General features: G+C 38.0%; 2 protein-coding genes across 2 annotated transcripts; one reads left to right on the top strand and one right to left on the bottom strand.

The window, feature by feature from the left end:
- Nucleotides 1-3452: 3452 nt before the first annotated feature.
- On the bottom strand, nucleotides 3453-23463 carry LOC131790410 (integrin alpha-V). The gene is made up of 32 exons (XM_059107619.2): nucleotides 23194-23463; nucleotides 21862-21992; nucleotides 20937-21064; nucleotides 20463-20619; nucleotides 20079-20204; nucleotides 19351-19440; nucleotides 18827-18877; nucleotides 18502-18545; nucleotides 18033-18110; nucleotides 17443-17495; nucleotides 17266-17356; nucleotides 17022-17139; nucleotides 16324-16421; nucleotides 16137-16227; nucleotides 15570-15615; nucleotides 15078-15188; nucleotides 14722-14771; nucleotides 13846-14024; nucleotides 13250-13387; nucleotides 13063-13145; nucleotides 12512-12650; nucleotides 11809-11895; nucleotides 11314-11393; nucleotides 10919-11005; nucleotides 10415-10508; nucleotides 9788-9901; nucleotides 9564-9617; nucleotides 9087-9176; nucleotides 8642-8764; nucleotides 8461-8553; nucleotides 5123-5251; nucleotides 3453-4481 (listed from the first exon to the last, which is right to left on the bottom strand). Exons 1-32 carry the CDS (start codon nucleotides 23397-23399, stop codon nucleotides 4359-4361), a joined length of 3282 nt encoding a protein of 1093 aa, XP_058963602.2. The 5' UTR covers nucleotides 23400-23463; the 3' UTR covers nucleotides 3453-4358.
- LOC131790450 (tachykinin-like peptides receptor 99D) lies at nucleotides 7017-8119 on the top strand. The gene has a single exon (XM_059107675.2). It carries the CDS (start codon nucleotides 7047-7049, stop codon nucleotides 8073-8075), a length of 1029 nt encoding a protein of 342 aa, XP_058963658.2. The 5' UTR covers nucleotides 7017-7046; the 3' UTR covers nucleotides 8076-8119.
- Nucleotides 23464-23516: the final 53 nt, after the last annotated feature.

Here is a 23516-nt window from a genome sequence, read left to right as displayed (position 1 = left end):
TTGTATAAACTTTGTAAATCACTTGAGTTCTAGCTGCCCCGCACAGAGTTAAGAGACTAGCTTAGGTTAAAGGTCCTGTTGTATTTCGAAGAAACGATTAAGTAAAGAACGTGGATAGACAAGGAATTCTTATCATCAACAAAATCTTCCTGGTCAACTATGCTGTAACCTGAGGTTGAACTTAAGCCTATTTTTCTCAGTTTCTCCTTGCAAAAGCAAGTACAAGGCAAAGCTGATATAACCGAAAATAAAGAGTGGTTATCCATTGATATATAGCTTTAGCACTATCACTGTAGATAGTAAAATAAATCAGGGCTCCATAACATTTTTAAGAAACTAAAATTTGCCAAAGGGACAGTTAAACCATCTTTTGGACTTCACGAGCATTTTATCGAATGTATATCTCGTCAGCCTTGAATATTTTATGCAATCAACTTGAAATGAGAAGGTATTGTAATTCAGTAATAATAAAATGGGAGGAAAAAAAAAAAAACACGTAAACTTAAGAGTCTAAACAATTGCTTCCATATCGCCCATACGCCTCTAATTAACTGCTGTTTCGTTTATTTCAAGAGATTTGAAGCACACGGGAAGTTTGGAGAGTACAAATGATATGTAGGTTGCTACGAGTTGCTCGAGGTTATGCCTCAAGCAACTCTAGCTTCTTGAGTGCTCTCTAAATCTTCCGAGTGCCTCATATCTCGATGAATACACTGCTGAAGAATAAGCCACTTGTTTTATAACATTTTCAACACAGTTCTTTGACAGCTGTTTGTATAGGTAATCACATGATTTTGAGTGCAATTTTGGATAAATCAGCATGAGTAATATTTTCGAAGGCTAAAACAAATTATACACGTTGACTGCAATTTATAGTCTTTAAAAGATGTACGAGTGCTACAATTTATTTCAAATTGCACGAAATAAATCATGTGGTTATTAAGAAATAAAAAACGCGCCGAGTGCGTTGTTGAGTTATATGGGCACGCGGGAATTTTTACGAACACGAGAGAAGTGCGGAGAAGCACGAGCCGAAGGCGAGTGCTTCTCACACTTCTCGAGTTTTTTTCATTTCTTTTATAAAATGTATTGTGAATTGCGCGCGCTTGAACCGATGACGTAGGCTGCGTGCATTATTGAAGAAATGTAAAATGGTTTCCGTGTTTACATAGCCTGATGTAAACACGCGGGGGGTTGGGAGAACACGAGATAAGCGTAGGAAACCACGACGCGAAGCGGAGTGGTTTCCAGCTTATCGAGTGTTCTCCCAACCCCCCGCGTGTTTACATCAGGCTATGTAAACACGGAAACCATTTTACATTTCTTTTATAAAACAACTAATGAAAGAGGAACGAAAACCGTGTTTACATACGCTCATGTAAAATGGTTTTATGGCCAATCAGAGCGCGCGTACTATTTGAATTATTTTATAAATCTCAGCAGTGCACTCTTATGACGTAAGGCACGTGCTATATGGAAATATAATAAACTCGTTCTAACCAATCACGGCGCGCGTATTTCTCTTAACTTTTTATAATTATTAATAATATACCTGCAAAAACTTCCGACTGTTTTTCTCTTGAGTCGCTTGAGAGCATTAACAATCACAAGTTGGTTATCAGGCTAGTAATCCTCCCCGTGTTTCTTAGGAACTGTCGGGTAAAACTCCGAAAATTTTGCTTAGATATAGAAAATCTCTTTCGTTTTTAAATTTCAAGGAACAGTTTTCTTTCCTTTTTTTTTATATTAGTGCGCGCGGTGCACGTGATTTCACAAATTAGCCAATCACATCACAGAACTCTAATCTTGACATTGGAAAACTGACGTGTACATTTTTGGCGTACTTTTCTTCTTTGTTTTTATTGAGTTTAGTTAGTTCTTTTTGAGCTTTCGTTGGCGCAAATTTGTTACCCCTTTGTTTGGAATCTTAACATTTTAGAAAAATGTTGTAGTTCATTTAAAAAGTTTAATACATAATTTCTGCGGAGTTTGGTCTGTAGCCTCTTTTTTTGTAAATTGGATTTTTTACAAGGGTGTCCAGTTTACACGTTTCAACACCTTCGTCATAGCTTTTTTTGGAAGCCCAAGACTTCCAGAGTTATGCCCAGTTATTTGTGATTTTTGGAATGTTTTTGTTCTTACCATTCTCCTTCCAACTCTGAATAAAAACGTTGTTCCTTCCCGTTGACCTGTCCACTGTTTTGTTTTTTTTTGTGCGTTCGCGACTTTGCAATCAATCAATTTAATTTCAACTTTCTGTACTCAACTTCCACTTTTTTTTTAACTTTGCATGCATATCATTTTCCTAGATTAAAATTTTTGAGAAACACAGCGCACAATAAATATATGATAAATGGCCTTTTTCCTAAGTAAAGTTTTTATGAAACAAGAAAAGTTAAATGAATTGTTGCTAAAGGAAAATAATGATATTATTAATCATTATATTTTATTCAGAAATCAAGATTTGGAATAAAAGTCACAGAGCATGTTTGCAGACTCTGATCAGACCACAAATTCAGTATAAGAATTGCCGGAGTTCTCACATAATCGCGTGCTAAAAAGCAAGGCAAAGCTGACATAGAAATATTAGGAGACAACAACTTTATCAGAAGAACAACTAATTTTACTATTAAGCAGCGACAAACGTCGGAATTTTCTGATTGTGGGTTACAAGCGTATTTGATTGACGATGCATGAGTCGTGCTTTATTAGACTTCGCTGCCCGAAAATTGCGTGGCGTTGTGCAGAGAATTCTGAAAGCTGTAGGATTTAGAATAAACACTTCACGATCAGTTCATAAATACTTTAAGGACATGTAAACACTTAAAAATTAAAATTTACCGGTGCAAGGAATGATCCAAAAGTGGCGAGGCCTCACTTAGAGTCAGCAAGTTCAGTCTTCATTTTCCATTCCCAAGTGGTATCGCGTTTGGGAATCAAAGTGTTGTAAACTTGAAAGCTAATTTCGTCGCTTTAAGGGCTTAAATATCCACTGTTTTCCGAATTGAGTGGTCTTCAACAAACTTACTTTTCATTTTAAGCTCCAAAACATCTTTCTCAACCGGAATGGAAGAGACTACCGTCTTGAAAACTTTGAAACTCGTAGCTAAACTGCAGTCAGTCGCGTAGCAAATGATTCCTCTTGGGGCATTTGTTTGTTGACGTCGTAAGCGTGCTTAATTACGACAATTAAGCACGCGCGCAAATGAATTTGATTACACGAATTTACCATCTATGTTATATAACAATTGTTCAATCATATAATCAACGAGTTTGTCGTTACTAACTATTTTTGTAAATCAAACTGTTAATACACTTGGAGGGGATCTGGACACAGCTATGCAGGAGCACAAGACTATCATTCATAGGCGCTTAGGGCAGGTCACGTGGTGAAATCTTGGCCAGGAAAAGCAAAAATATCATCGAATCCCTACAGACATGAGAATACTCGATTCAGTGAAGCAATAATTTAATCCCATTTCTAACTATGTACAGTCTATTTCAAGAAAACTATTATTATGCTTTACATCGAATACTTTGAGTCTATTGAAGACTTTTCTTTTTCCCAAAGTATTCAAAAATAGACATATGGGCTTCATTGAAACTCTAATTGCAAATTGAAAATGGAGTCATTTTTCCTCGTAAGAACATGACGACCTAACTTGAAATTTCAAAATTATTATTAGTTATTCAACAGTATGAAACTGAGGTCTTAAGAAAAATACTTTAAGTTGATATTATCAGCATTTAGTAAACTAGCGATCACGGAATGTTTTGTTGACTCAATTTTCAGCTTTGGTTGTTCAGGTGCACCTGCATTCCTGTCCACACCCCGGTATCACAGCGGCCAAACGTCTGCGCTGGTGCAAAAGTTGAAATCCAAGATACCAAGAGGTATCCAATTGTGACTGATATCGAAAAAGAAAAAGCAAAACAAGCCAGAAACCCACAGTATTAATCAGTGTTTTTAAACGTACATCCGTTTTGGTAATACTCAAGTTTCGGTAATTTCGTCAGTTTCTAATAGAAAATTCAGCCCTAGAAATTAGGGCACTGCTGGCTTTAATTGATCCAATTGCACATGCCTTTTTGAAATAACGGTGGTCTGGAGAGGATCGTGGGCGCGCCGAAACACTTATGACCAAAGACTGAGCTTGCATGTTTGGGCGATGCGGTAAATCCGCTCATCTCAATTTAAAACTTTACATCTTGTAATTAAATATTTTCGAACTATTTTTTTCTAAACGTCACAGATTAAAGTTGATGTAAGGCTAGTACGTTCTTTCTGCTTGTTGTAAATCCAATCAAAAGACGGTTATCTAGGCAGCCATTTCTGCTGTCTAAAGCTCTGCTTAGACTTAAACACGGACTGGGCCAGATTTGCCGTTGCTATCTGAGCTTGGTTCCAGTGTCCTCATGGGCGTCAATTCCTCCTCGGCTACTTCATCCTTGTTAAAGCGTTTTCGTTTAAAGAAGCCGAACTGTCAGGGAAAGCAAAAAAAAAAAAAAAAGAAAAAAAAAAGAAAAAAGAAATCTTTTAACAACGAATATTGACTATGCCATTACAGAATTGCAAGTGGGAGCCAGAATAAATGCTAAGCGTGCTGATCTCAAATTGTTTAGAACTGGTCAGAATGCAGTGCTTTCAGAAGTAATCATCGTGTTGCTGTCTAAGGAGAGATTTACCTTTTCACGTGTACTGATGATAACTTAAACCAGCTTGAGTGGTCAACTCGATAAGAACGGGAGGGAGGGGGGGGGGGAAAGGGGCAGGTAAAGCAAATCAATCTCTTTTGTGCCCACTATCCCATTCTTATCCTTCCTGGATTCGACGCTGTATACGCCCATGTTGGGGGAGGGGGGGAGAAGAGATTTAGGTTTCTTTCCTAGAGACCCAACAGTGACTACAGCGTTGTTTTAAGGACTATCCCACTATCCCAACCAGGGTCGGTCGGTCGATGCGGTGTCCTATGCCCCATTTATGAGGCCAAATAACCGGGCAATATATCTTAGTTGCTGCTTTGCAAGCCTGATACTACAATTTCTGGAAAATCATATCTAAAGATGTCGCCCATTGTGATAAAAATTTCGGCGAAAGCAAACATCTTGATATCCAACTTACCTTGTAAAGGGTGAATCCTACCAGACAGAAAAGTAGAAGTCCTCCTAAAATAGACACGATGATGATCCAGGCCGCCACCTTTCCTCCGCCGCTTTTTGGCGTAGTCTTTGGATTGGCAGTCAGTCGAATCTGTAAAAAAATAAACAAACGGCTCTTGTTACTCCAGCAGGCCCTGAGTACACTATTATCACAATGTGTGCTCCAGTCTTTTATCGATTTCAATTCGTTACAAATGATAACTTCTTTTTACTTTTACAAAAGTTTTCTCCTTCGATCTCGCACCAAAGTTGTTGGCAAACACAATACTACCCAAAAGGAAATGATAACTATCTCCATAAAAAAATTTAAGAATGATATCAGTCCTCTCTGCAGTTGAAATAACAAGCCCATAGCGGTTATTTAAATGTCATCATGCGATATCACTCTCGAAAAAGGTGGATAGTTTGGTGCAACAATAAAAATAACAGCAAAACGTCTACTTGCCCTATTGCAACAATTTTCCCAGCACGTCAGCCAATTAAAATTTGCCTTTTACATCTTGATCGAGAAAGAAACCGAGGATTGATATAGCATAATCATTATGCGACTCTCTCTATGAAGCTACATGATTGTCTAAAATGTTCCCGCACCTTTTTGCATGAGAAATGTTTGCAGCAGTCTATACAGTAACTTAGGCGTAAAAACCGCTATATATTTACATGTTTTATAGACGATAAAAAAAGAAAAAACCAAGATAGTGTAAGTTTAATTAATTTTTTTATTTATCAGCAATATTAAACCACGCTGGCCCAGTTTAACTTCAAGTTGGTTTGAATGGGGCCTGCGAGGCCTGTTTAATCATTCTCCCACACAGTCAACTCCTTATTAAAAAGCCTGCGTAATGAAGATGACAACCATGCTATTTGCCGTCTTCTTTCTTATATTTCTATGGAAATTTCAATAACCCTTAAAGAGCATCCTGGGAAGTAACGAGCCATCTTGGCAGAAAAAAAAAAGGCAAACTTAATTTGACCGAGCTGCTTTGGTTAATTTTGTCCTCAACCACTCTTGGACAATCAGGTGAACGTGGGTAAAAAGAAACGGATTGAAGAACGTAGCAACGTAACGTGGGAGAGAAAACCAAGAACCAAAGAGCAAAGGAGGCAGTGAATAGCAACATGTGCTTAACAAGATTGACAAACGACTTTCTCAATATGATCCTCATCATTTTCAAATCAATATTAATAGTTTCTATCACGCCGGAAGTCCGTGAGGCTGAATATTCAGTGGATTTCCATCACTGCATGCAGCTAAGACGAAGACTTGTCGCTTCACAAAATGAAAGGGAAAAATATAAGATACCTCGTTGTAAGCAAGTAATGTAAGATTATTTGGTGGCAATGCTTTTCAAAATCGGTAATGGTAGTTAATATAATCTTTAGCGAAATCAGAAAAATCGATGAAGACGTCACATCAAAAAGTATGCATTAACTTCAGAATTTTATCGGAAATGAGATATAAAAGCCATAAGGCATACCATTTCCTGATCATTTTTCAAACCTACCACTAGCAAAGAAAAAGATGATCGATAAAACGTCAATAACGTACTTGAGTCACTCAAGAACGGAAAGAGAGCAGCTGCGTTCATATGCTAATCTATTTATGACTTTGCAGAATACTGTCGTGTCTTGCTAGAGAACAGAAGCGTGCTATACTGATCAAAAATTCTTCTTGGTAAAGGACTTCAACCACGAACAGAATCCTTATAAATTCCCTTCATTGCCTGAATTTTCTTTGGATGATCTTGCATAATTGTCACAGTGATGAAATATTAATATTGACGTAGTATACAATTCAAAAGCAACTCCAACTCAGCAAGCAAAAGACAGAACTAGCGAACTTGTGGTAAGGTTTTTTTCTGAACCGTTCCTCTTTAAACTATCCTATGGCATTTAACAACACGGTACCTTTTGACAACAGTTCAATTTCTTTGTCCGATCACGATGTGGCTTTCGCAGTCTTGTACTCCATGATCATTGCCATCGGCATTCCCGCTAACTGTGTTATAATCACCATTGTTCGAAAGACACCTTCAATGCACACCACAACAAACTATCTCCTGCTAAATTTGGCCATCGCCGATCTACTGACTTTGATACTTTGCCCTGGTAGCTACGACTATCTTCTTACCGAAGTGCATTTTGATAAAACAATTGGAGATATTGTCTGTAAAGTCTTCGCGGGAAATGCATTTGTTCCGATCACGATGAACGCTGCCGCCTTGACAGTTAGCACAATAGCTGTGGAAAGATACTTGGCGCTTGTCAGACCCTTCGAAATTGGTTTAAGACTAACTAAAAACCGACTTCCTTACGTGGTTGCCTTATTGTGGATAGTATCCGTCTCATCCTGCGTTCCTGACTTGTTATCAAATACTGTGGACTCAAATCCTCACTCAGGCTATCCGTGCAAACGACCTTGGAGAATTGACGAATATTATCATCACGAAGGCTTTATAACGTTCACCTCTATTGTCTTTGGAATTGTTCCAACCATCCTTGTAATTTTCTGCTATTTCGAACTTTTCCGTGGATTTTTCATCACGCATACAATATGTGCAGCAGCTTTGCAAGGTTCGAGCAGCCAAGCGTTTGCAGAACGACGCTCAAAAAGGCAGCTCTTTAAGCTTATTTTGTGGGTTATGCTCCTATTTTGCGTTTGCACTTTGCCATTTTCTTTATTCTTTATATATCTAACCACTATCGACAAAGAAACCGCTGCAAGTGACCGCCCTCGCCTGTTTTTAATTCATAAAACCGTTCGGTTTCTTCTGATCGCCAATTCATTTTGGAACCCTCTGATTTACGCGTTTCAAAGCTCAAACTATCGACAGGGATTCAAACGAATTTTCTCCTGTAAACTGTTTCCCCAAAGAAATGCAAGACAACACAAAGATGACAACATAGATAAATAATGCCAACTTTGCCAAGGTCAATTTTTTTTAAACAGTTTTAATGAAAAACATCACCTAAATGAATGACAAAGATGAAAGGTAGTTTTGATCATGACAGATGCTCTTTAGATAAAAACAGACATCTGGAGGAAGAAGAGGATTTCTGACCATTGCAGTAACATAGTGAAAAAGAAGTCTTTCGATTTCGCTATGTTTTTTTTTTTTAAAAGGCATTTAAATTTAGTTAAATTTCGTCATTTTGCCCCCGGCATGACATCGCCAAACCCAGGGTAGCATACTAGCTAGGAAAACCGGGGACTCTCCTCAGGAATAAATATGAAAAGACGAGTCGTTAAAGAATGTACAAAAATTTTGGAAAGAAGAGAAACAAACAGTTGGCACAAACCTTAACAATGTTATCTGTAGTTTTTGGTTCTTTAACACCAGTTGGAGGAGTCACTTGAGCCGTCGTTGTAAGGTTCATCGAGCCAGCGTTCGTCTATGAGCAAAGAAATACTTCAGTGTTCAAAAACAAGAAGTCTTTTGGAACCGAAAGCATTGAAAGGCGCCTCTCAATTAAAAGGTACCTTAATGAGAGTATTCTGCCAGAGCCGGGACCTTATCTGTATCTTCACATCATCCCCTTTCTTCATTCTTCCCAAGACGCAAGGAACCCTTAGGCACGTCATGGCGTTATCAGATTTGCATGGCTGAAAAGTAATTTCCACAAGTGCTGCATTTAACAATTTTACGATAATTTTGCAAAAATTATTTTGTTATTGAAATATTTAAAACAAACTGGTAATTTACAATGACTTTCCTAAGTGTTGTTGAGTGCCGTGGTTTAACATTTGCAAAGCTCTCTACTTTTTAATAAAATTTGAAAGCGAGGTTTCCCGCGTTTGGTGTCGACTTTGTACTCTTTATCTCAAAAACTGTGGTTTAAGCTCCACTTTTCGTTTAAAAAAGACAGCGATTTTACTTACATGCTTTCTATTTTTGCACTGGAACATAAAAAATCTTGTTTCTTACCAGTTCTTCGTTTGTCTGTTCTATTTCTCTCCGCCTTCTTACTTTTGAAGAACTGGACTCTTGTTCACGTTGACTGTTGTTGGTATTCAGCTGGGGAGGAAAAAAAATGAAATTTAATCGAGAATTAGGGTTACTTGCTTTAAGTAAAGCATGCATTGTAGTAAAAAAAAGCTGTTGTATTCTGCTTTCACACTGAAGCATTCACTTTTGATTTTTTTATTCTTTTGTACCATTAGAACCCACAGTCTTATAAAGAAAAGCCCACGAGCAGACCAAAACAGGACGCGCGTTTCTCCGCCCGCGTGAAGATTTGCTAGGAGTCTGGCACTAATTATCAGTGCGAGATCCTTTCCAGACCTCTCGCTGGCTGGCGTTGCTCACGGTCTCATTTCTTTCCCGCGGGCGAAGAAGCTTGTGCCGAAGCAGTGATAATGAAGAACTGCTTGCAAGCTATATAAAGCTCTAAATACAACTCACCTGAAGATTTAAAGGGTTGCTCTTCACATTACAACTTCCTGCATTTCCGAGAACCTATTGATGTGGTGAAATAAAAAAATAAGAATCTTGAACGAACTCTGACCACATTCTTGGCAAAATTACTTCCGAAGGTTAACCTTCTGAAAGTTTCCGAAGAACAACGACGAGTTCAGCAGTTCACGAAACGTCACGAGGATATTTCGATCAAAATGACTTTGACTTACGTCTACTCCCATCAAATACAGCAAGTAGTTTGGACCTTCCTCCTTGTTATACTTAAATGGAACCTCAATTGTAACCTCTGCATATTCGATAGGACTGGGGCCGTTGTTCCTTACCTAGAATGTAATAACAGGTTCGAACAGGTTTTAAAGGGGCAGTTGCGATAGAAAGCTTATCGATTGTGTGCCTTTCCAGCCATCAAGATTAAAAACGACCAATCACGCATGCGCGCGTTTGTGGGGGAAATGGAAAATATGTTTGACGGGGAATCGTGAGTGATCAAGTTGCAATTGGTTTTGCAGCTGATTGGTTGTGATAGAAGATGGCACGATTTTGTTTTACCAATCACAGGGGGTACTGTGGTAAAAGTAAAGCATTCTTGTAGTAATTTTCATTTAGAATGAAAAATGACTCAAGCAGCGAGGCTAAGCATCTACGGTAAACTGGAAGTGATAGAAGAATCGCGAATGTGAGCATTGTTGACCAGCGATAATAATAATAGCCTTCTTGTCATTATTATAATTATAATTCAAATGATAATTTTCATTATCATTATTATTTGCATTTTTATCATTGTTATTATTAAGTTTTCAAACTTCCCACAGAGAAAGGAAAAGTCAGCGACTTACTGTTATGGTCTGCTTTACTGAAGGTCCAATATCAAAAGCGTTCTTGACCTCAGAAACTTTATCCTTGTAGACCACTTGATCTGGATTAGAAAATCTGAAGAGAAAAAAAGAAACGTAAGTCTTTTACCTACATTTGGGAGACGATCGGTGGTCAGATATTTTACATTTTATGAAGTTCCCATGGTCAACAGTTAAGCCGCAACTCTTCAAGCTTGGTCGCAGAGGAGATTTTCAGGTAGTTTTTATCGGAAACGCAGCAATGGACTTGTAGAGTCTTTCAGTGCATGTCGTACTTACAAGTTAAGTTTCTTTTTCTGATGAACCAATTTTATTAAATTCTGGGTCAAGCCTACTTTCAATGTAAAAACAAAACAACAACAACAAAAAATGATCGCGTGGTCTGAAAAAAGAATGACCTATGAGAATGGTTGGAACAGACCAAGCTGATGCTTAATAATCTCTCGTAAATTTTGAGAGCGGAGAATGGTAAAATGTAACACTTACCCAACAATACTAAGATCTGCTTCAAATTTGACAAGGACTTGGAGACTTTCTTTGTTATTAGATTTGTCCACGTCTTCACTGAGACCACTAAGAATATGAAAATAAGAAATTCATTATCAAAGAATCGTAGTCAACCACGCTTCAAATTTTGTTTACGTCTGGGAAACCTCGAATATTTCTTTTTGGCTATCGACGAAATTTTGTAAAATAGAAAAAAATGGAAGCGCTAATGATGCTCAGAGAGAATGACGGCAATCCACAAAGAACAAATTATTGTTGTTTATAGGTGATTAGGATCCGTTAACACAATGTATACCCTCCTCTTTGACAAAAAAGCCCTAGTTTGTATTAGTTACGTACATTTCAATAGCTTTTCCGCATGTTAAAGTACTGACCTTGTAGCCTCAAGATGAATAGTAAACTGAGTTATATTTCCCGTGATTCTTTGGGCGTTGAATATGACATCGAACTGTTTCTATTTGTTTGAAAATAAAATGAAAATAATGCTTGACAGAATAACTCTCCATTTAGAAAAATACCAAAGCTGGACCCTAAACATACGTCTTGGGGCAATTTGATTAATACATAACTGAATAATTGAAGAATGAAAAAAAAATGTCTTTCTCTTTTCTTTATTAGTTTGTGGTTACTTAAGGCTTGTGCAGCTGTAATTCAAGTTCTGGTCAAGTGAAACCGCAATAGATGTCTGAGGCTTTAGCAAAAATATTTTTTATAGTGACGCAGAAAAATCAATAAAGAAGGAGATATATTTTTCTCTCGTGCACTTTAGGAGAGACGTACTTTTCTCTTACGACTTTCAACACATCATTCGTTTACAAGAGAGTTAGAGAGAACATTCCGAACATGTTCTTTGTTTTCAATTTGTTTACCTTAGTATTTCCCCTGAAAGGATTTCCAATGGCGCACTCTGCTTGCCTACTGCCGTCCTCCAACAACTTTGTTGAGCAGGATACATCCTGCCAAAAGAATCAAGGAAGATTATGTTAAAAAAAAAAACCGGAAACAAAGGCAAGCACAAAACAAAAACAAAATAAAACAGACAAATCGTTTACATTCTAAACCTAACAAACAATTAAACAAAAACAAATTAGACCGATCAAGAAGTTTTGGTTATTTTGGTGTCTGTTGTATTCTCTACTCAAGTATAGGAGATTTCTCAACACGATATGGTTATAAATTATATCCTTTCCACTTAATCTTTGGTATTGTTACAATTCTGTGAATTTTCAGCATTTGGTATCAAACCGTTTACAATATAAAGGTAGGCTGGTTTCTCATGAGGAAGCAATTGGGCACGTTTGTATCCCACTGTTTCCCCCCTGGCCGAGGCCTGACAAATGATACCAACAGTTTTAAAACGTCATCGATTTGAATAACCCTGTTATTAAAGGACACCAAGACGAACAAGCCAGTACGATAACTCTCACAATCGCGAAAACTTAAGCTATATGTAATTCTCATTACAAAATAATAACAAAGCAATCCGAGCATTATTCGACGATACTTCGAGCGGTCAACGTTTTTCATTGAGCATACTTAAAACTTTTCCATTTCACCGTGATAAGGACGAACCTCACTATAAGCGTAGTCAATGAGGGATGGATATGTCACCATGACCTTTCCAGGGTAGGCTGCGTCCTGTGCTTTGTTCTCTACATCTACCCGGACAGTAAGTGTTTTGACATCCCCAATCAGAAGCTCGTTTTGCTTCCTGTGATAAGATAGTGCAATGATAATAAGATAATACTTGCTTCATTTTAACCAATCACAGCACGTATTTTATCCAGTTCATTACATTACAACTAAGCAATCCTCATGGAATCAAAGATAAAGATTTCTTCTTGGAAAATGAGAAATATTTTATCAGTCTCGTCTTAGAGGGGGACAAACCGATCCAAAATGGAGAGAGTAAGTATCAGTGAGACTAAAATTGAAATTTTTTTTTCGTCTGGTGGCCATGTTTTAAAATTTTGATAATTTGTGTGATATGATGAGACAAATAGAGAATATGGAAAAAAAAAAGATGTCTGGTGTAATAATTAAAAACCCTATTGTCATAACCTTAAATAGCGTATGGCAGACAGTAAGAAGAATCCAAATGGTAAGGTCGATATAAAACTCACCCGTCGCCGTATATCAGTGATCCTTTGATAGCTAAGTCTGGTTGACAGATTTTGTCGTTTCCACATTGCTTGACAAAGCCTACCTGTAAAAAGTTAAAAATAATTAACGTTACTTAACATAGAGACAGCACGGCTGCAAATAAATGCCAGGCTGAAATATATATGGTTTTCTTTTTCATACACTTACTGTGGCTCTAAAAGACCGCTGAGCAATGTCATTGTGGTCGTTCAAAATCGGACAAAGTGTACAGGACGGTGACTGAGAAAGATCGTAGGTCAGATCAAATGTTAAAGGATCAAACACGTCCTGGAGTTGGTCCTTTTCCTGAGGAAAAAAAAGCTTGTTTTTAATTACATTATGAGTAAGAATTACCTCAGAAAGGGGGGTTAACTAGTAAGTTCATTAAAGATAAAAAAAGTCACAAATTGCCAAGGACTGATGAGCGTCAAAAGTAAGAGAATTTCAGGCAGCTCCAAAAAAAATCACTTTGAGTTTTAAGCCATAAAAAAGGGATGATCGCTACAAACTTGTTAAAGCAACTGAGAGTCAAAAATAATCCAGGATTGCACTTGATGGTTTATTTCACCATGCTACTGACGTCATACAGTAAACTAACCAGATGCAAAACTGGTTGATATTTTGGTTTCATTCGCGCTTCATTGTTTCCTTGTGTTGTCGACTTTTTTTATGACGCGCTGCGGTAATTACCTAAGATTTGGCACTCAATCATATAACCACTTTAATGCTTAATTAAGAAGTCAACTTGATCTTAGAAAACGTACCCTGAGGTATGCTGTGTCAACTAACTGGCAATGCCATTCATTCTGCTTCGTCAATACGACATGCCGTGTGATAGAGAATGTAGTCTTGCCTTCTTGGAAGAAGAACATCCGGCGAAGATCGAAACCGTCTGTGAAGCGATCTTTGTCAAGTTCGACTGAGAATGAGACGTTTGGCTGACCTGATTTGACAAAGAACGAAAAAACGAAATTGTCTTTAACAAGGTGATGGATAAATCGGTAATCAACTCATTTTAAAAGTGACTCAACGTATGCAGAGTCAATTAATTTTTGGTTATAATGCTGTAAAAGAACAGATACAATTTTTGCGGGCTAACTAATAACTTGTCGGTGGCCTGTCGGTTATCTGTCACTCGAGATATCCAAGCCGAAATATTGTGGTATCAATCCATTTCAAAAGTGACCAAATGTATGCAGAGTAAGTTAATTTAGGTATGTCGCTGTAAAAGTACAAATACAATTTATGTAATGGCCAACTGATAACCTCAGTTGTCGGTAGCGTGTCGGTAGCACGTCGGTAGCGTTTCGGTGAACTGTCGGTCATCTGTCGGCTGACACTTTGCCGATAGTCGGCTGACAGCTTATTTCAGGGAGCTGTTCTACACAATTACCCATAAACCATAGAAGTATGATCTAAATGCAAAGAAACTTCAGGAAGTTGAATGAGAGATAGACAGACCGTGAGACAGCCAAACATACAGTCAGACAGACAGACTAAAAAACAAAAACAGAAGGACAAACCGACAGACAGACTGCCAGGGAAGAACTGAATCAGGCAAGAACCAAGGCGGACGGACAGATAGACAGACAAGTTGAGTTGCACACAAACAAACAGAAAGAAACGATGAGATAACCTACCAAGGGACGGCATTTGATTCTTGTATTTCAAGCAAACAGTCACATTGATACTGCAACCAAAAAAGTCAAATTAAGGTAAAGATTTTTTTTCGCAATTGTATTTTCAAGTTATTTCTATCGAATTCCTTGTCGGTTGAAGAGGATACGTCAGAGTAACCGTTCAATAATAAGCTCAGTTCCATATTTCAAATTGCTGATTTCAATTCCATGTTGAATCTTTTCCATCCGTGGCCATCTTTTTTTCCTTTTCTCTTCGGCGTTTGGCCACTCTCGAGTACAATAAGGATTTTATTTTAGTCAACAACAATTCTCAACGAGCCCAACCTCCAACACACCCTCCCCTGGTGAAAAAGTACCTTTTTCGTGACACACCGTCTGCTGCTAGCTGCACAGTTTTATTGTCTTCCAGTGAAATTTGAGTCACACTCAGTTTAAGTTCACCTTCCATCTCTACAATTGGTCGTGATCTATCGAGTAAAAAGATTTAGATCATTGGTATTAAATTTAATTACACAGTGCAATAACTGAATATTTTGAAAGTTTTCTTATCTTTTACGATTTTGTTTTTTTGCAGATCAAGTTTCAATTGCACAATGACAGGAGCGCGAAAAAAAAGTTGCCTGTATTTGCGTTAAAGACGCAAAAAAATTACGCGTGTTCTGCAGGCCTCGCATGGGTGTACAAGGCTACTGGCAAGATCATCCTATGAGTATTACTCGTCATTTCTGTGGAATGCAAAGTGTCCTGATCAGTCCAACTACGACAGGTGTTGGTTTGGCATTCCATTGATCAAGATATACACTTTATGAGATTCTTGAGATATGGAAATGAAATCCGTTTAGTTTTACCTTAGAAGGAAAGCTCTATCTGAAGAATAAGCACCGACAGCGAGATCTGTGCAGAGAACGGAACATTAACAAAAATGGTGAGAAGCACATTGTGAGGCAGAATATTCGAGTCAGGTTGGTCATCATAAGACAGAAGAATACTCGTCACCAGCTCTCCTGTTTGTACTTACATATGGAGTACTACAAAAATTTTCATTGGACTTCTAAGTACATGGCGGGCCTCTAGGTACGTGCAGTTAGTTTTACTATGGTCTACTGGCATTCCTTTTTAAAAGTAGTTATATATGGTGACTCTTAAAGAATTATAGGAAAACCTTGCCCGCGAGATTCTCATTCTGTTCTAAATAAAACAGTTAAGGAATCTATGACGTCCTAAAATCTCACATGCACAGTCACTGCTCTCATAGTTTACTCTATTGCTGCGTCACGATTTTTTTGCCATCCTTTTCCCTGTTCCACCAAATGAAAGTCCCACCGCCCCGGTGTACAAGAAAACCTGGTGTTCTTTATTTACCAGAGGATATCAATAAAATGCTCAAATGGGCAAATTCACGCGATCCGACTGACCTGGATAGCCATTGTTATCCACATCAACATTACCCGCCAGAGAAAATCCAAACGTCTTCACTCCAACAGAAATGTCGGATGCCTCAATTGCCTGCGTTGAGTGAAAATAGTAATTCAATAAAATAGATGCAACATTCGGTACTGTTTTTTTTAAGACCTGTGGTAAGACGCCGTTAAAATAATTTACCTGTCTAAACGAACTTTCAATGCCATCTTTCGTGCCGAAGTAGATAAATACAACACCTCCTCGATCTTTACCGCCATACGGTGCACTTATTGCAACATCTGTTTTTGAAAAGGAGATGAAAAAAATAAGGTTAAAAGGTTGTTTCATGTGAATCCAAAATATATCTTACAAATCCAAATCTTTTTCTTGTTGGGTTGAAAAATAAGAAACATCTTACAAGACAAAATAGCAGTGAAATTCAACACAGAATCAAAATGAGGTAATTTTTGTTCAACTGTGGTGAATATTTGAATCTGCGACCGCCATCTAGACTAAAAAAAACCGTTTCTATGTGGCGTAGAAGCACAAGTAATATCGGCCGAGGATTTCCGCTGAACGTTACTCCGAGTAACAACATTTCTATCACGTTTGCAATTTATATCAGGGTAAACTAAAATTTTGAAGTCAAAGATCAAGTCAAAAATCCTTCATCAAAACCTTCATTTATTATCCACGCCGAGTGTTCTCACGACCTACTTCAAAAAGTGCGTGCCTGAAACTATAGCTCAGACTCTTTTTCCATGTTGTCATCCGCCATTTAGAATTTTGATGTAGATTGTCGCTGTATTTTCGGTTCCAGACTCCCTTTCCCCGCTTCCCATTTCTGTTTTTAGTAACATTCGATTTCGTTTCCAGTAAAGAAAGTTTTTGCCGTCTACCTGTAAATCCATCCCTGTTTAAGTCTCCTGCGACAGCCATCGCGTACCCAAAAAGAGATCTCATCGTTTTTCTCCCATCCAGTGTCATGGATTCCCTATGATTAAGAGTCCCAGGGGTCTGAAACACAAACAAATTGATTACATCACAATTCGATGACTCAGCTGTCAAATGTAGAGCATGCGCAAGTAGATCAAAATTTCAATCAACGACCGCTGTCACGCAAATATTACGTTTAAAAATTACCTTTCCGTTATTCATGTAAGTATAAACTCTTCCTTCATCTCCGTATTCACTGTGCCTGTAATAAGGAGCACCTACCAACAAGTCGGAAAAACTGCAAAAAATTAAATCAGAATTGATTGTTATGGCTTTATCGGCTTAATCGAAGAATGAATTCACCTGACAAAGAACATTCCTTACCCGTCATTGTTTAAGTCCACAACACAAAGGGATTGACCAAAATTGCTTCCCAACTACGAAACAAAACAGAACAAATAGAGAGATGAGACAATCAGCTAAAATTAAGAAATACAAGGAAGCTGTGTTTTAGATCTTAGGGCAAGGTGATGATCTGCCTTAGAGATTCTACCGTCCGTGATTGAATCCGTATCATTTCATTAACTTTAAATGTGATGTAACGACTCGGTTATCGTTTTTAAATTTTTCTTTCCATTCAATTTAAGCAATGAAATGAATCTTTCGCCCCGCAGAATTTTTCTTTCCGTACATGTTTCTCATACACTCAACTGCGTGCGAAAACTTTGCACAGTTAAAATCTCTCCGAATGTGTTGAATATAATTCGACACGGAGACTTTCACTTATCGGAGGAAAGGTTTTTAAGATTCAAGTTGGGATATCACCCATGTGTATGTCCTTTGTACTCCATCGTCGTACATGGGGCATACTTAGTCTAATGATTGGGTTTAACTTACACCAATCGCGCGCGAGCGATTTTATAGCATTGATTTTTAAATTAATTGTATTCTCTTTTGTTGGTGGTGATGAGTACCTGAGCAGTTGCGGGCAAAGGAAGAGTAAAGCTGACGGACGTATCAAAGTTGTCCGTGTTCACATCAAATGCTACAACCTGATAAAAAACAAAAAAAAAACATAAAATCACATAGACGTGAATGTCTGTCGTCCCCTCTGTTTAAAACTGTGATTAGATTACCAAAGTAGAAGAGAAAATCGGAAAAAATATATATATCCACAGTTCTGCCAACACAGAAACCGTGATAAACTACAGTGAACTCACATGCCTTAGTGCGCCAGTCAGGAATCGAAGTGACAGTATGCGACCCAAGTCAAGCGCGGAAAAAACAGGTCGTAAAAGATGCACAGCACGTACCGATCAAATCAAGAAAACCGTATCTTCCTTCAGTTAAGATGGGATCTGTGCTTTATTCAAAATTAACTGTTCAATTCTTGACGATAGGACTTTTACACTAATCATTTAAAAGATACTTAATGTTCTGTACCTTTCCCAGGAGATTATTAGCTCGCGTCGAACTCGCCAGAAACTCTGGATTTTGAATGAAAATAAAAACAAGAAAACAAGCAAAAGTTAGATCATGTTTCTAATTGGCAGTGTTTTCGCCAGTGTGTGTCACCGGTTTAACAAGAAGGCGCTTTTAATCTAAATTGGATAACTTAATCTTTTGTTTTTATATTTCTAAGTCATACTGTAATACAAAGGATGTCAAGCGCTTAGAACGCATGCGGATAAGCGCTATATAAGTGTTAAGTGTTAATGTTAAGTGTTAAGGCATTCAACAGACTTTCATATGTGATGGAACTTCATACCTTCTCTTCTCTTATTTTGAGATTTGAAATTTCCAATTCCAACGGCGTAACCTAAAATGCAAATAAAATCGTGAATTAATTGCCCAAATTATTCGCGAATTGTAACTTTCCTCAATTCCTTCTAAGGGGATTCGGAAATATTGGGCCTGCGTTGAATAAGACTCAATATGGTACTACTACAAGGGTTTGTTATCACCGTGACAAATTTCAGTAATTGAGGCACAGAACTAAGCCGTCTTAACTCGAAAGAAATACAGGATTAGATGGCTTTGCTACACTGCACCCTGTGATTGGTCAAATGTACCCGCCTCACCCTCTCAACCAATCAAATGCCAAAACTAGTCGGGACTTGGACCCTCGTGCTTGCGCGCGCTGGAGTCATTCGTGAATTTACTTAGGATCTTATTTGCTTTTTGGCGTATTTTCTTTTGATTTGATTAACCAACGTAACTACTTAGGTTTTGGATTTTTCGATGCAAAAATGTTAAAAATATAAAAAAAGCGATTGTCCCATTTAAACTCACCCAAAGCGCTACCACTGCTAAGATCAGGATACAGGGCTGAAAAGGTTCTTGCAGAATCTTGAGTATCAGAATAGAACACTGAGATTGATCCTAATTGGGAAAAAAAGGTAGAGATGTACTTTTAGATACGTACCGTGATTGAAGGTTACAACAAATGTAAAGCTATTTTCGATATTTACAAAAAATTGGGGCATTTGAACAAAATTTCAGCCCCGGGGGCTGGAATTGAAACAAACCCATCCTCAAAAGTTCAAATACCTGGGGGTTGCTCAGGGGGGAGGGCGGGGAATGTCGAAGCTTCGACCTGATCGACGCATTATGGTTTCATCTTAAGTAGTAGTTTCAAAGATGCACCGTTAATTAAGAGACTTCAAATAATATAAAACATAACTCAGTGCATGTGAACACAGACAAATTCAAAAAGGACTCGCTCTGTTTTCACGGTTCATTTCTCACCGCACCTTAACGTGGGAATTTAATCTTCACAGATAAATGTCCTGACAGGAAAATCTAGGCTTCGAAAGGTTCTGAACCTGTACATCCGAGATACTAGTTGGGCGCTATTACCATAGAGCAAATTTGTAAGGGTTAGATTTTAATGATCAGATCCCTCATTAGAACCAAGAACCTATTAAAACTTGCCTCACTCTAAACAGAAGTTTCGTTGCTCAATTAAAATAATAAATATAACGTATATCAGAAACGCATATGGTTAATTTAGAGCTCACCATTCAATAAGTATCTCCCGGGAGCACCCATAAGCACAGTTAACCCATCCTGTGACAGAGCAGCACTAAATCCAGCCTCACACGCCCCTTCCTTATTTGCGTTGTACTGATCGCTATAACCATTGTCTAAATTGGACAAAAATGAAAAAATATCTTAATAACACTGCTCACACTCTGGTCTCAAATAATCCATACTGAAACAATGAGGTCAAGTTGTTTATCTTTATATACGCACTACCGTGCTCGCTCAAGCGAAGCAGAACTGTGCTAACTCTTCATTACTCTTGGTAAGCAGCGTTTATTAAAGTGAAAATTTCTGGTCATCCGTCTTCCCTGTAAACGATGCCTAATGTAATAAGTTGAGCAAATGATAAACATACTCACCGCCACGATAGCATGGCCGAATACCGTCCGACGTTCTACCAGACAAGTCATTTCTGACTAGAAAACATTTTCCCAACAGTAACTTTCGTCTATCTTCAGGTCTAGCGTCAGGAATGCGCGCAACCTCTCCACGGAAAGTGTACTTTGGTGCACAGGCCTAGGAAAACAAAAAGGTTATCTTTAACGGACGAACAGGGATGTTGTTCGAGATTTTGAATGAAGTCTCTACATGAAACTAATTTGGAAATGGCTCACGGTTTCCAGGGACTGGAAAGATGAAGACTGGGATAAACCGTTACTCCTCAGAGAGGGCAAGAAAATTGAGTTTAAACCTACGATCAAACGTTCCTTTTCTACTAACGCGAAAAGCGCATCTCCTTTGAAAGTATCGTATTATTCGTGCTGAAAAGAGAGCAACACTTGATTCTAGGCTAGTTGTATCTGAGAACTTTCAAAACGCTGGCCAGTACGTACCAACAATGCGCCGTTGTCTTGGGTAGGTATGCTGTCCAAAGTTGCTCCAAGCATCTGGCCGTTTTTCTCTTCTAAATTCGCCGTAAGGGTGACGCCATTTTCATCTCTCCAATAAGTTATCAAAGGATCTGTTAAAATAGATTTACAGTAAATCAAATGCTAACAGCCTTGTAGTGGTAACGTCTTTCAGCGATATGCTAGTCTCCAATCTTTGCGCGGTATCAGCTAGTTTTCGCGCCATTTAATAATCAGTCAGAATTTTTCCTTGAGTGTCTCTATGTCGTTTCGTAAAAGAATCCCAACCGTCAGGTATGTTCTTGTTTTCCTTTCTTCGTTTAATTTTCATTTACCTTGTTTGTTATCATTGTAATTACTGTTATCTAAATCATTTTTTCATGTATTTCAGATATCACTGGTTAAATAATAAAAATATGTCAATTTATCGGTGCATTCGCTACATTAGTCCCTTCATGATGTCGGCTCAATCACATTTGGTCCTCCTATGAGCCGTGACCTCACAGAGAAGCTCTCACTTATCCAAGACTGCGCACAGATAATAGCAAAATGAAACTGCTGGGTACCAGGCTATATACAGAGAATATCGCATCCTCAAAAGCCGCATTAAAAATTACGATCAAGAACTGGTAAGTGTCTGACTGTCAAAACTCTTTAAAGAATAGCTTCTCCGTGGTTTCAAAGGAAGTTGAATGAATGAATGGAACGGACGACAAAGCGCGAGGCGATCATGGTTGTTAGTTTTCAGTTGTCAGTTGTCAGTCATAAACCAGAAGACCGAAAAAAAACATGTAAGTTCCCACACATTTCCTAATCCTAACCCCTCAGCGGCTTTGTCACTACGTTTCACAGGGCACACAAAACCACCAGCAACGGTGGCTTCCTCACAGGCTATGTAGAAAGTACTTACTGCTGTTGTCAATCGTTATAACTTGACATGGATTTGACTGCGAATTTGAACTGCATTTATACACACTTCCATAACCAGTTCTTTCAGTGTCTCCTGACGTTTTGTTGCCAAATGGTGCACCCACAATTACCCTATAAATTAAAATAATACATTGACGTTTCATTAGTAAATCAAAGAAGGCGCCAACTTGATTGTTTCTTTTCTTTACCTTTGTCTCCTTCTACCACTAACTTCCCACGGGCGTTGTGTTTACATTCTCCCCGCATTAGGGAATCAGGGAATTTCTAACTATCTCTAATAGTGTGGTTGGGCGTGGAAAATCTCTGAAAAGCGAAGAGGTTGAAATATTGGCTTCTGTTCCAAAATAACTCCTCTAATTTTTTAACTTCTATAAATGGTCACATATTATTCATTCCATGAAAGTCTGCCTGGGGCTTTTTGTATACTACCGTCTCGATGAAGTAATCCAAATGTATCGTGCATGAATTATATGGACACATAGACATGGTGATTTTATACCGACTCGAATATCAAAGAATGGATGAGATTAACGAGGTTTACTGAGGAAAGAAATCAGTGAATAAAGAATGACTCGTCAATATCGTTATCTTTTGTATTTTATGCGCATTAATCTACAAATATGATAGCCGTGACCACAGACACATGCAACACCCCATGAAATGAATAACTCATAAAATTAAGTCAATTTAGCAGAATCACGATTCATAAAATTGAGTTTTCACAAACCAACTAAGTTTCCTAGGCAAAAAGCTAAGTCTGAGTTGTACCTGGCCGCAAATACGCAAAATCGAGCAATTCAAAACAAACAGGAGAGCTAACACTTGTTGCTTCTCTATATAATTACAATTATTGTCCTGAAAAACTGTTTTCCGTCAGTGTTAATTCACTTGAGAAGACAGGCTCGTCAAAGGTCGTTAAAACTTCAAGTATAGAGTCTTAAGACTAGAGCTCGCTTACAAGATTACAGCGATTCAAACTAATTTCGCTCCTCCTAGGAGTATGATCATCATTTTGTAATTACATTTAAACTCACAAATTATTCGTAGTGTCATAAAGCGTAAGTAAATGAACCAATCGATTTGATAAATATCGCGATCTTAGTTGGTGTAATCGAGTGATAAGTATTCAAGGTTTTCCAAACAGTTCATCTTTCAACATTCTGTCACGTTCTACTTGAGAGATGGTTATTGAAGCGTTAGGGAGAGCTAACAAACGAAATCCATAACATTTATTATGATCACCAGAACTTCAGTATCATGTGATTACTTTACTCACCTTGACAAACTTTTCAAATTGAAGATTGTGACTTACCAATTTCCTACAGCTCTCTGCCTGTGTAGCACAACAGTATATCCAAAATGTTCCCCGGACGTGCCCTTATAGATGAACGGATCTTTTACATCCAAATTAAAAGCAAAAACTCTTGTCAAACACACAATAACAGCCAAAAATACAAAGCGACTGCGAGTCATCGCCAAAAGTCTGGAAAGCCCAATGCAAGAGCTTAAAAAATGCATTCAATAACGTAGTAAACTTCGCCAAGCAGTCGCAGTCAGAGAACGTCTGCCTCACATGTAACGTTATAGGTGCAAATGTAAATTAAAAGTGTTTATATTGCTTTTCAACGTGAATTC

Source organism: Pocillopora verrucosa, chromosome 10, assembly GCF_036669915.1.
Source record: "Pocillopora verrucosa isolate sample1 chromosome 10, ASM3666991v2, whole genome shotgun sequence".
Taxonomy (NCBI): domain Eukaryota; kingdom Metazoa; phylum Cnidaria; class Anthozoa; order Scleractinia; family Pocilloporidae; genus Pocillopora; species Pocillopora verrucosa.
This window is presented reverse-complemented; position numbering and strand designations above follow the sequence as displayed.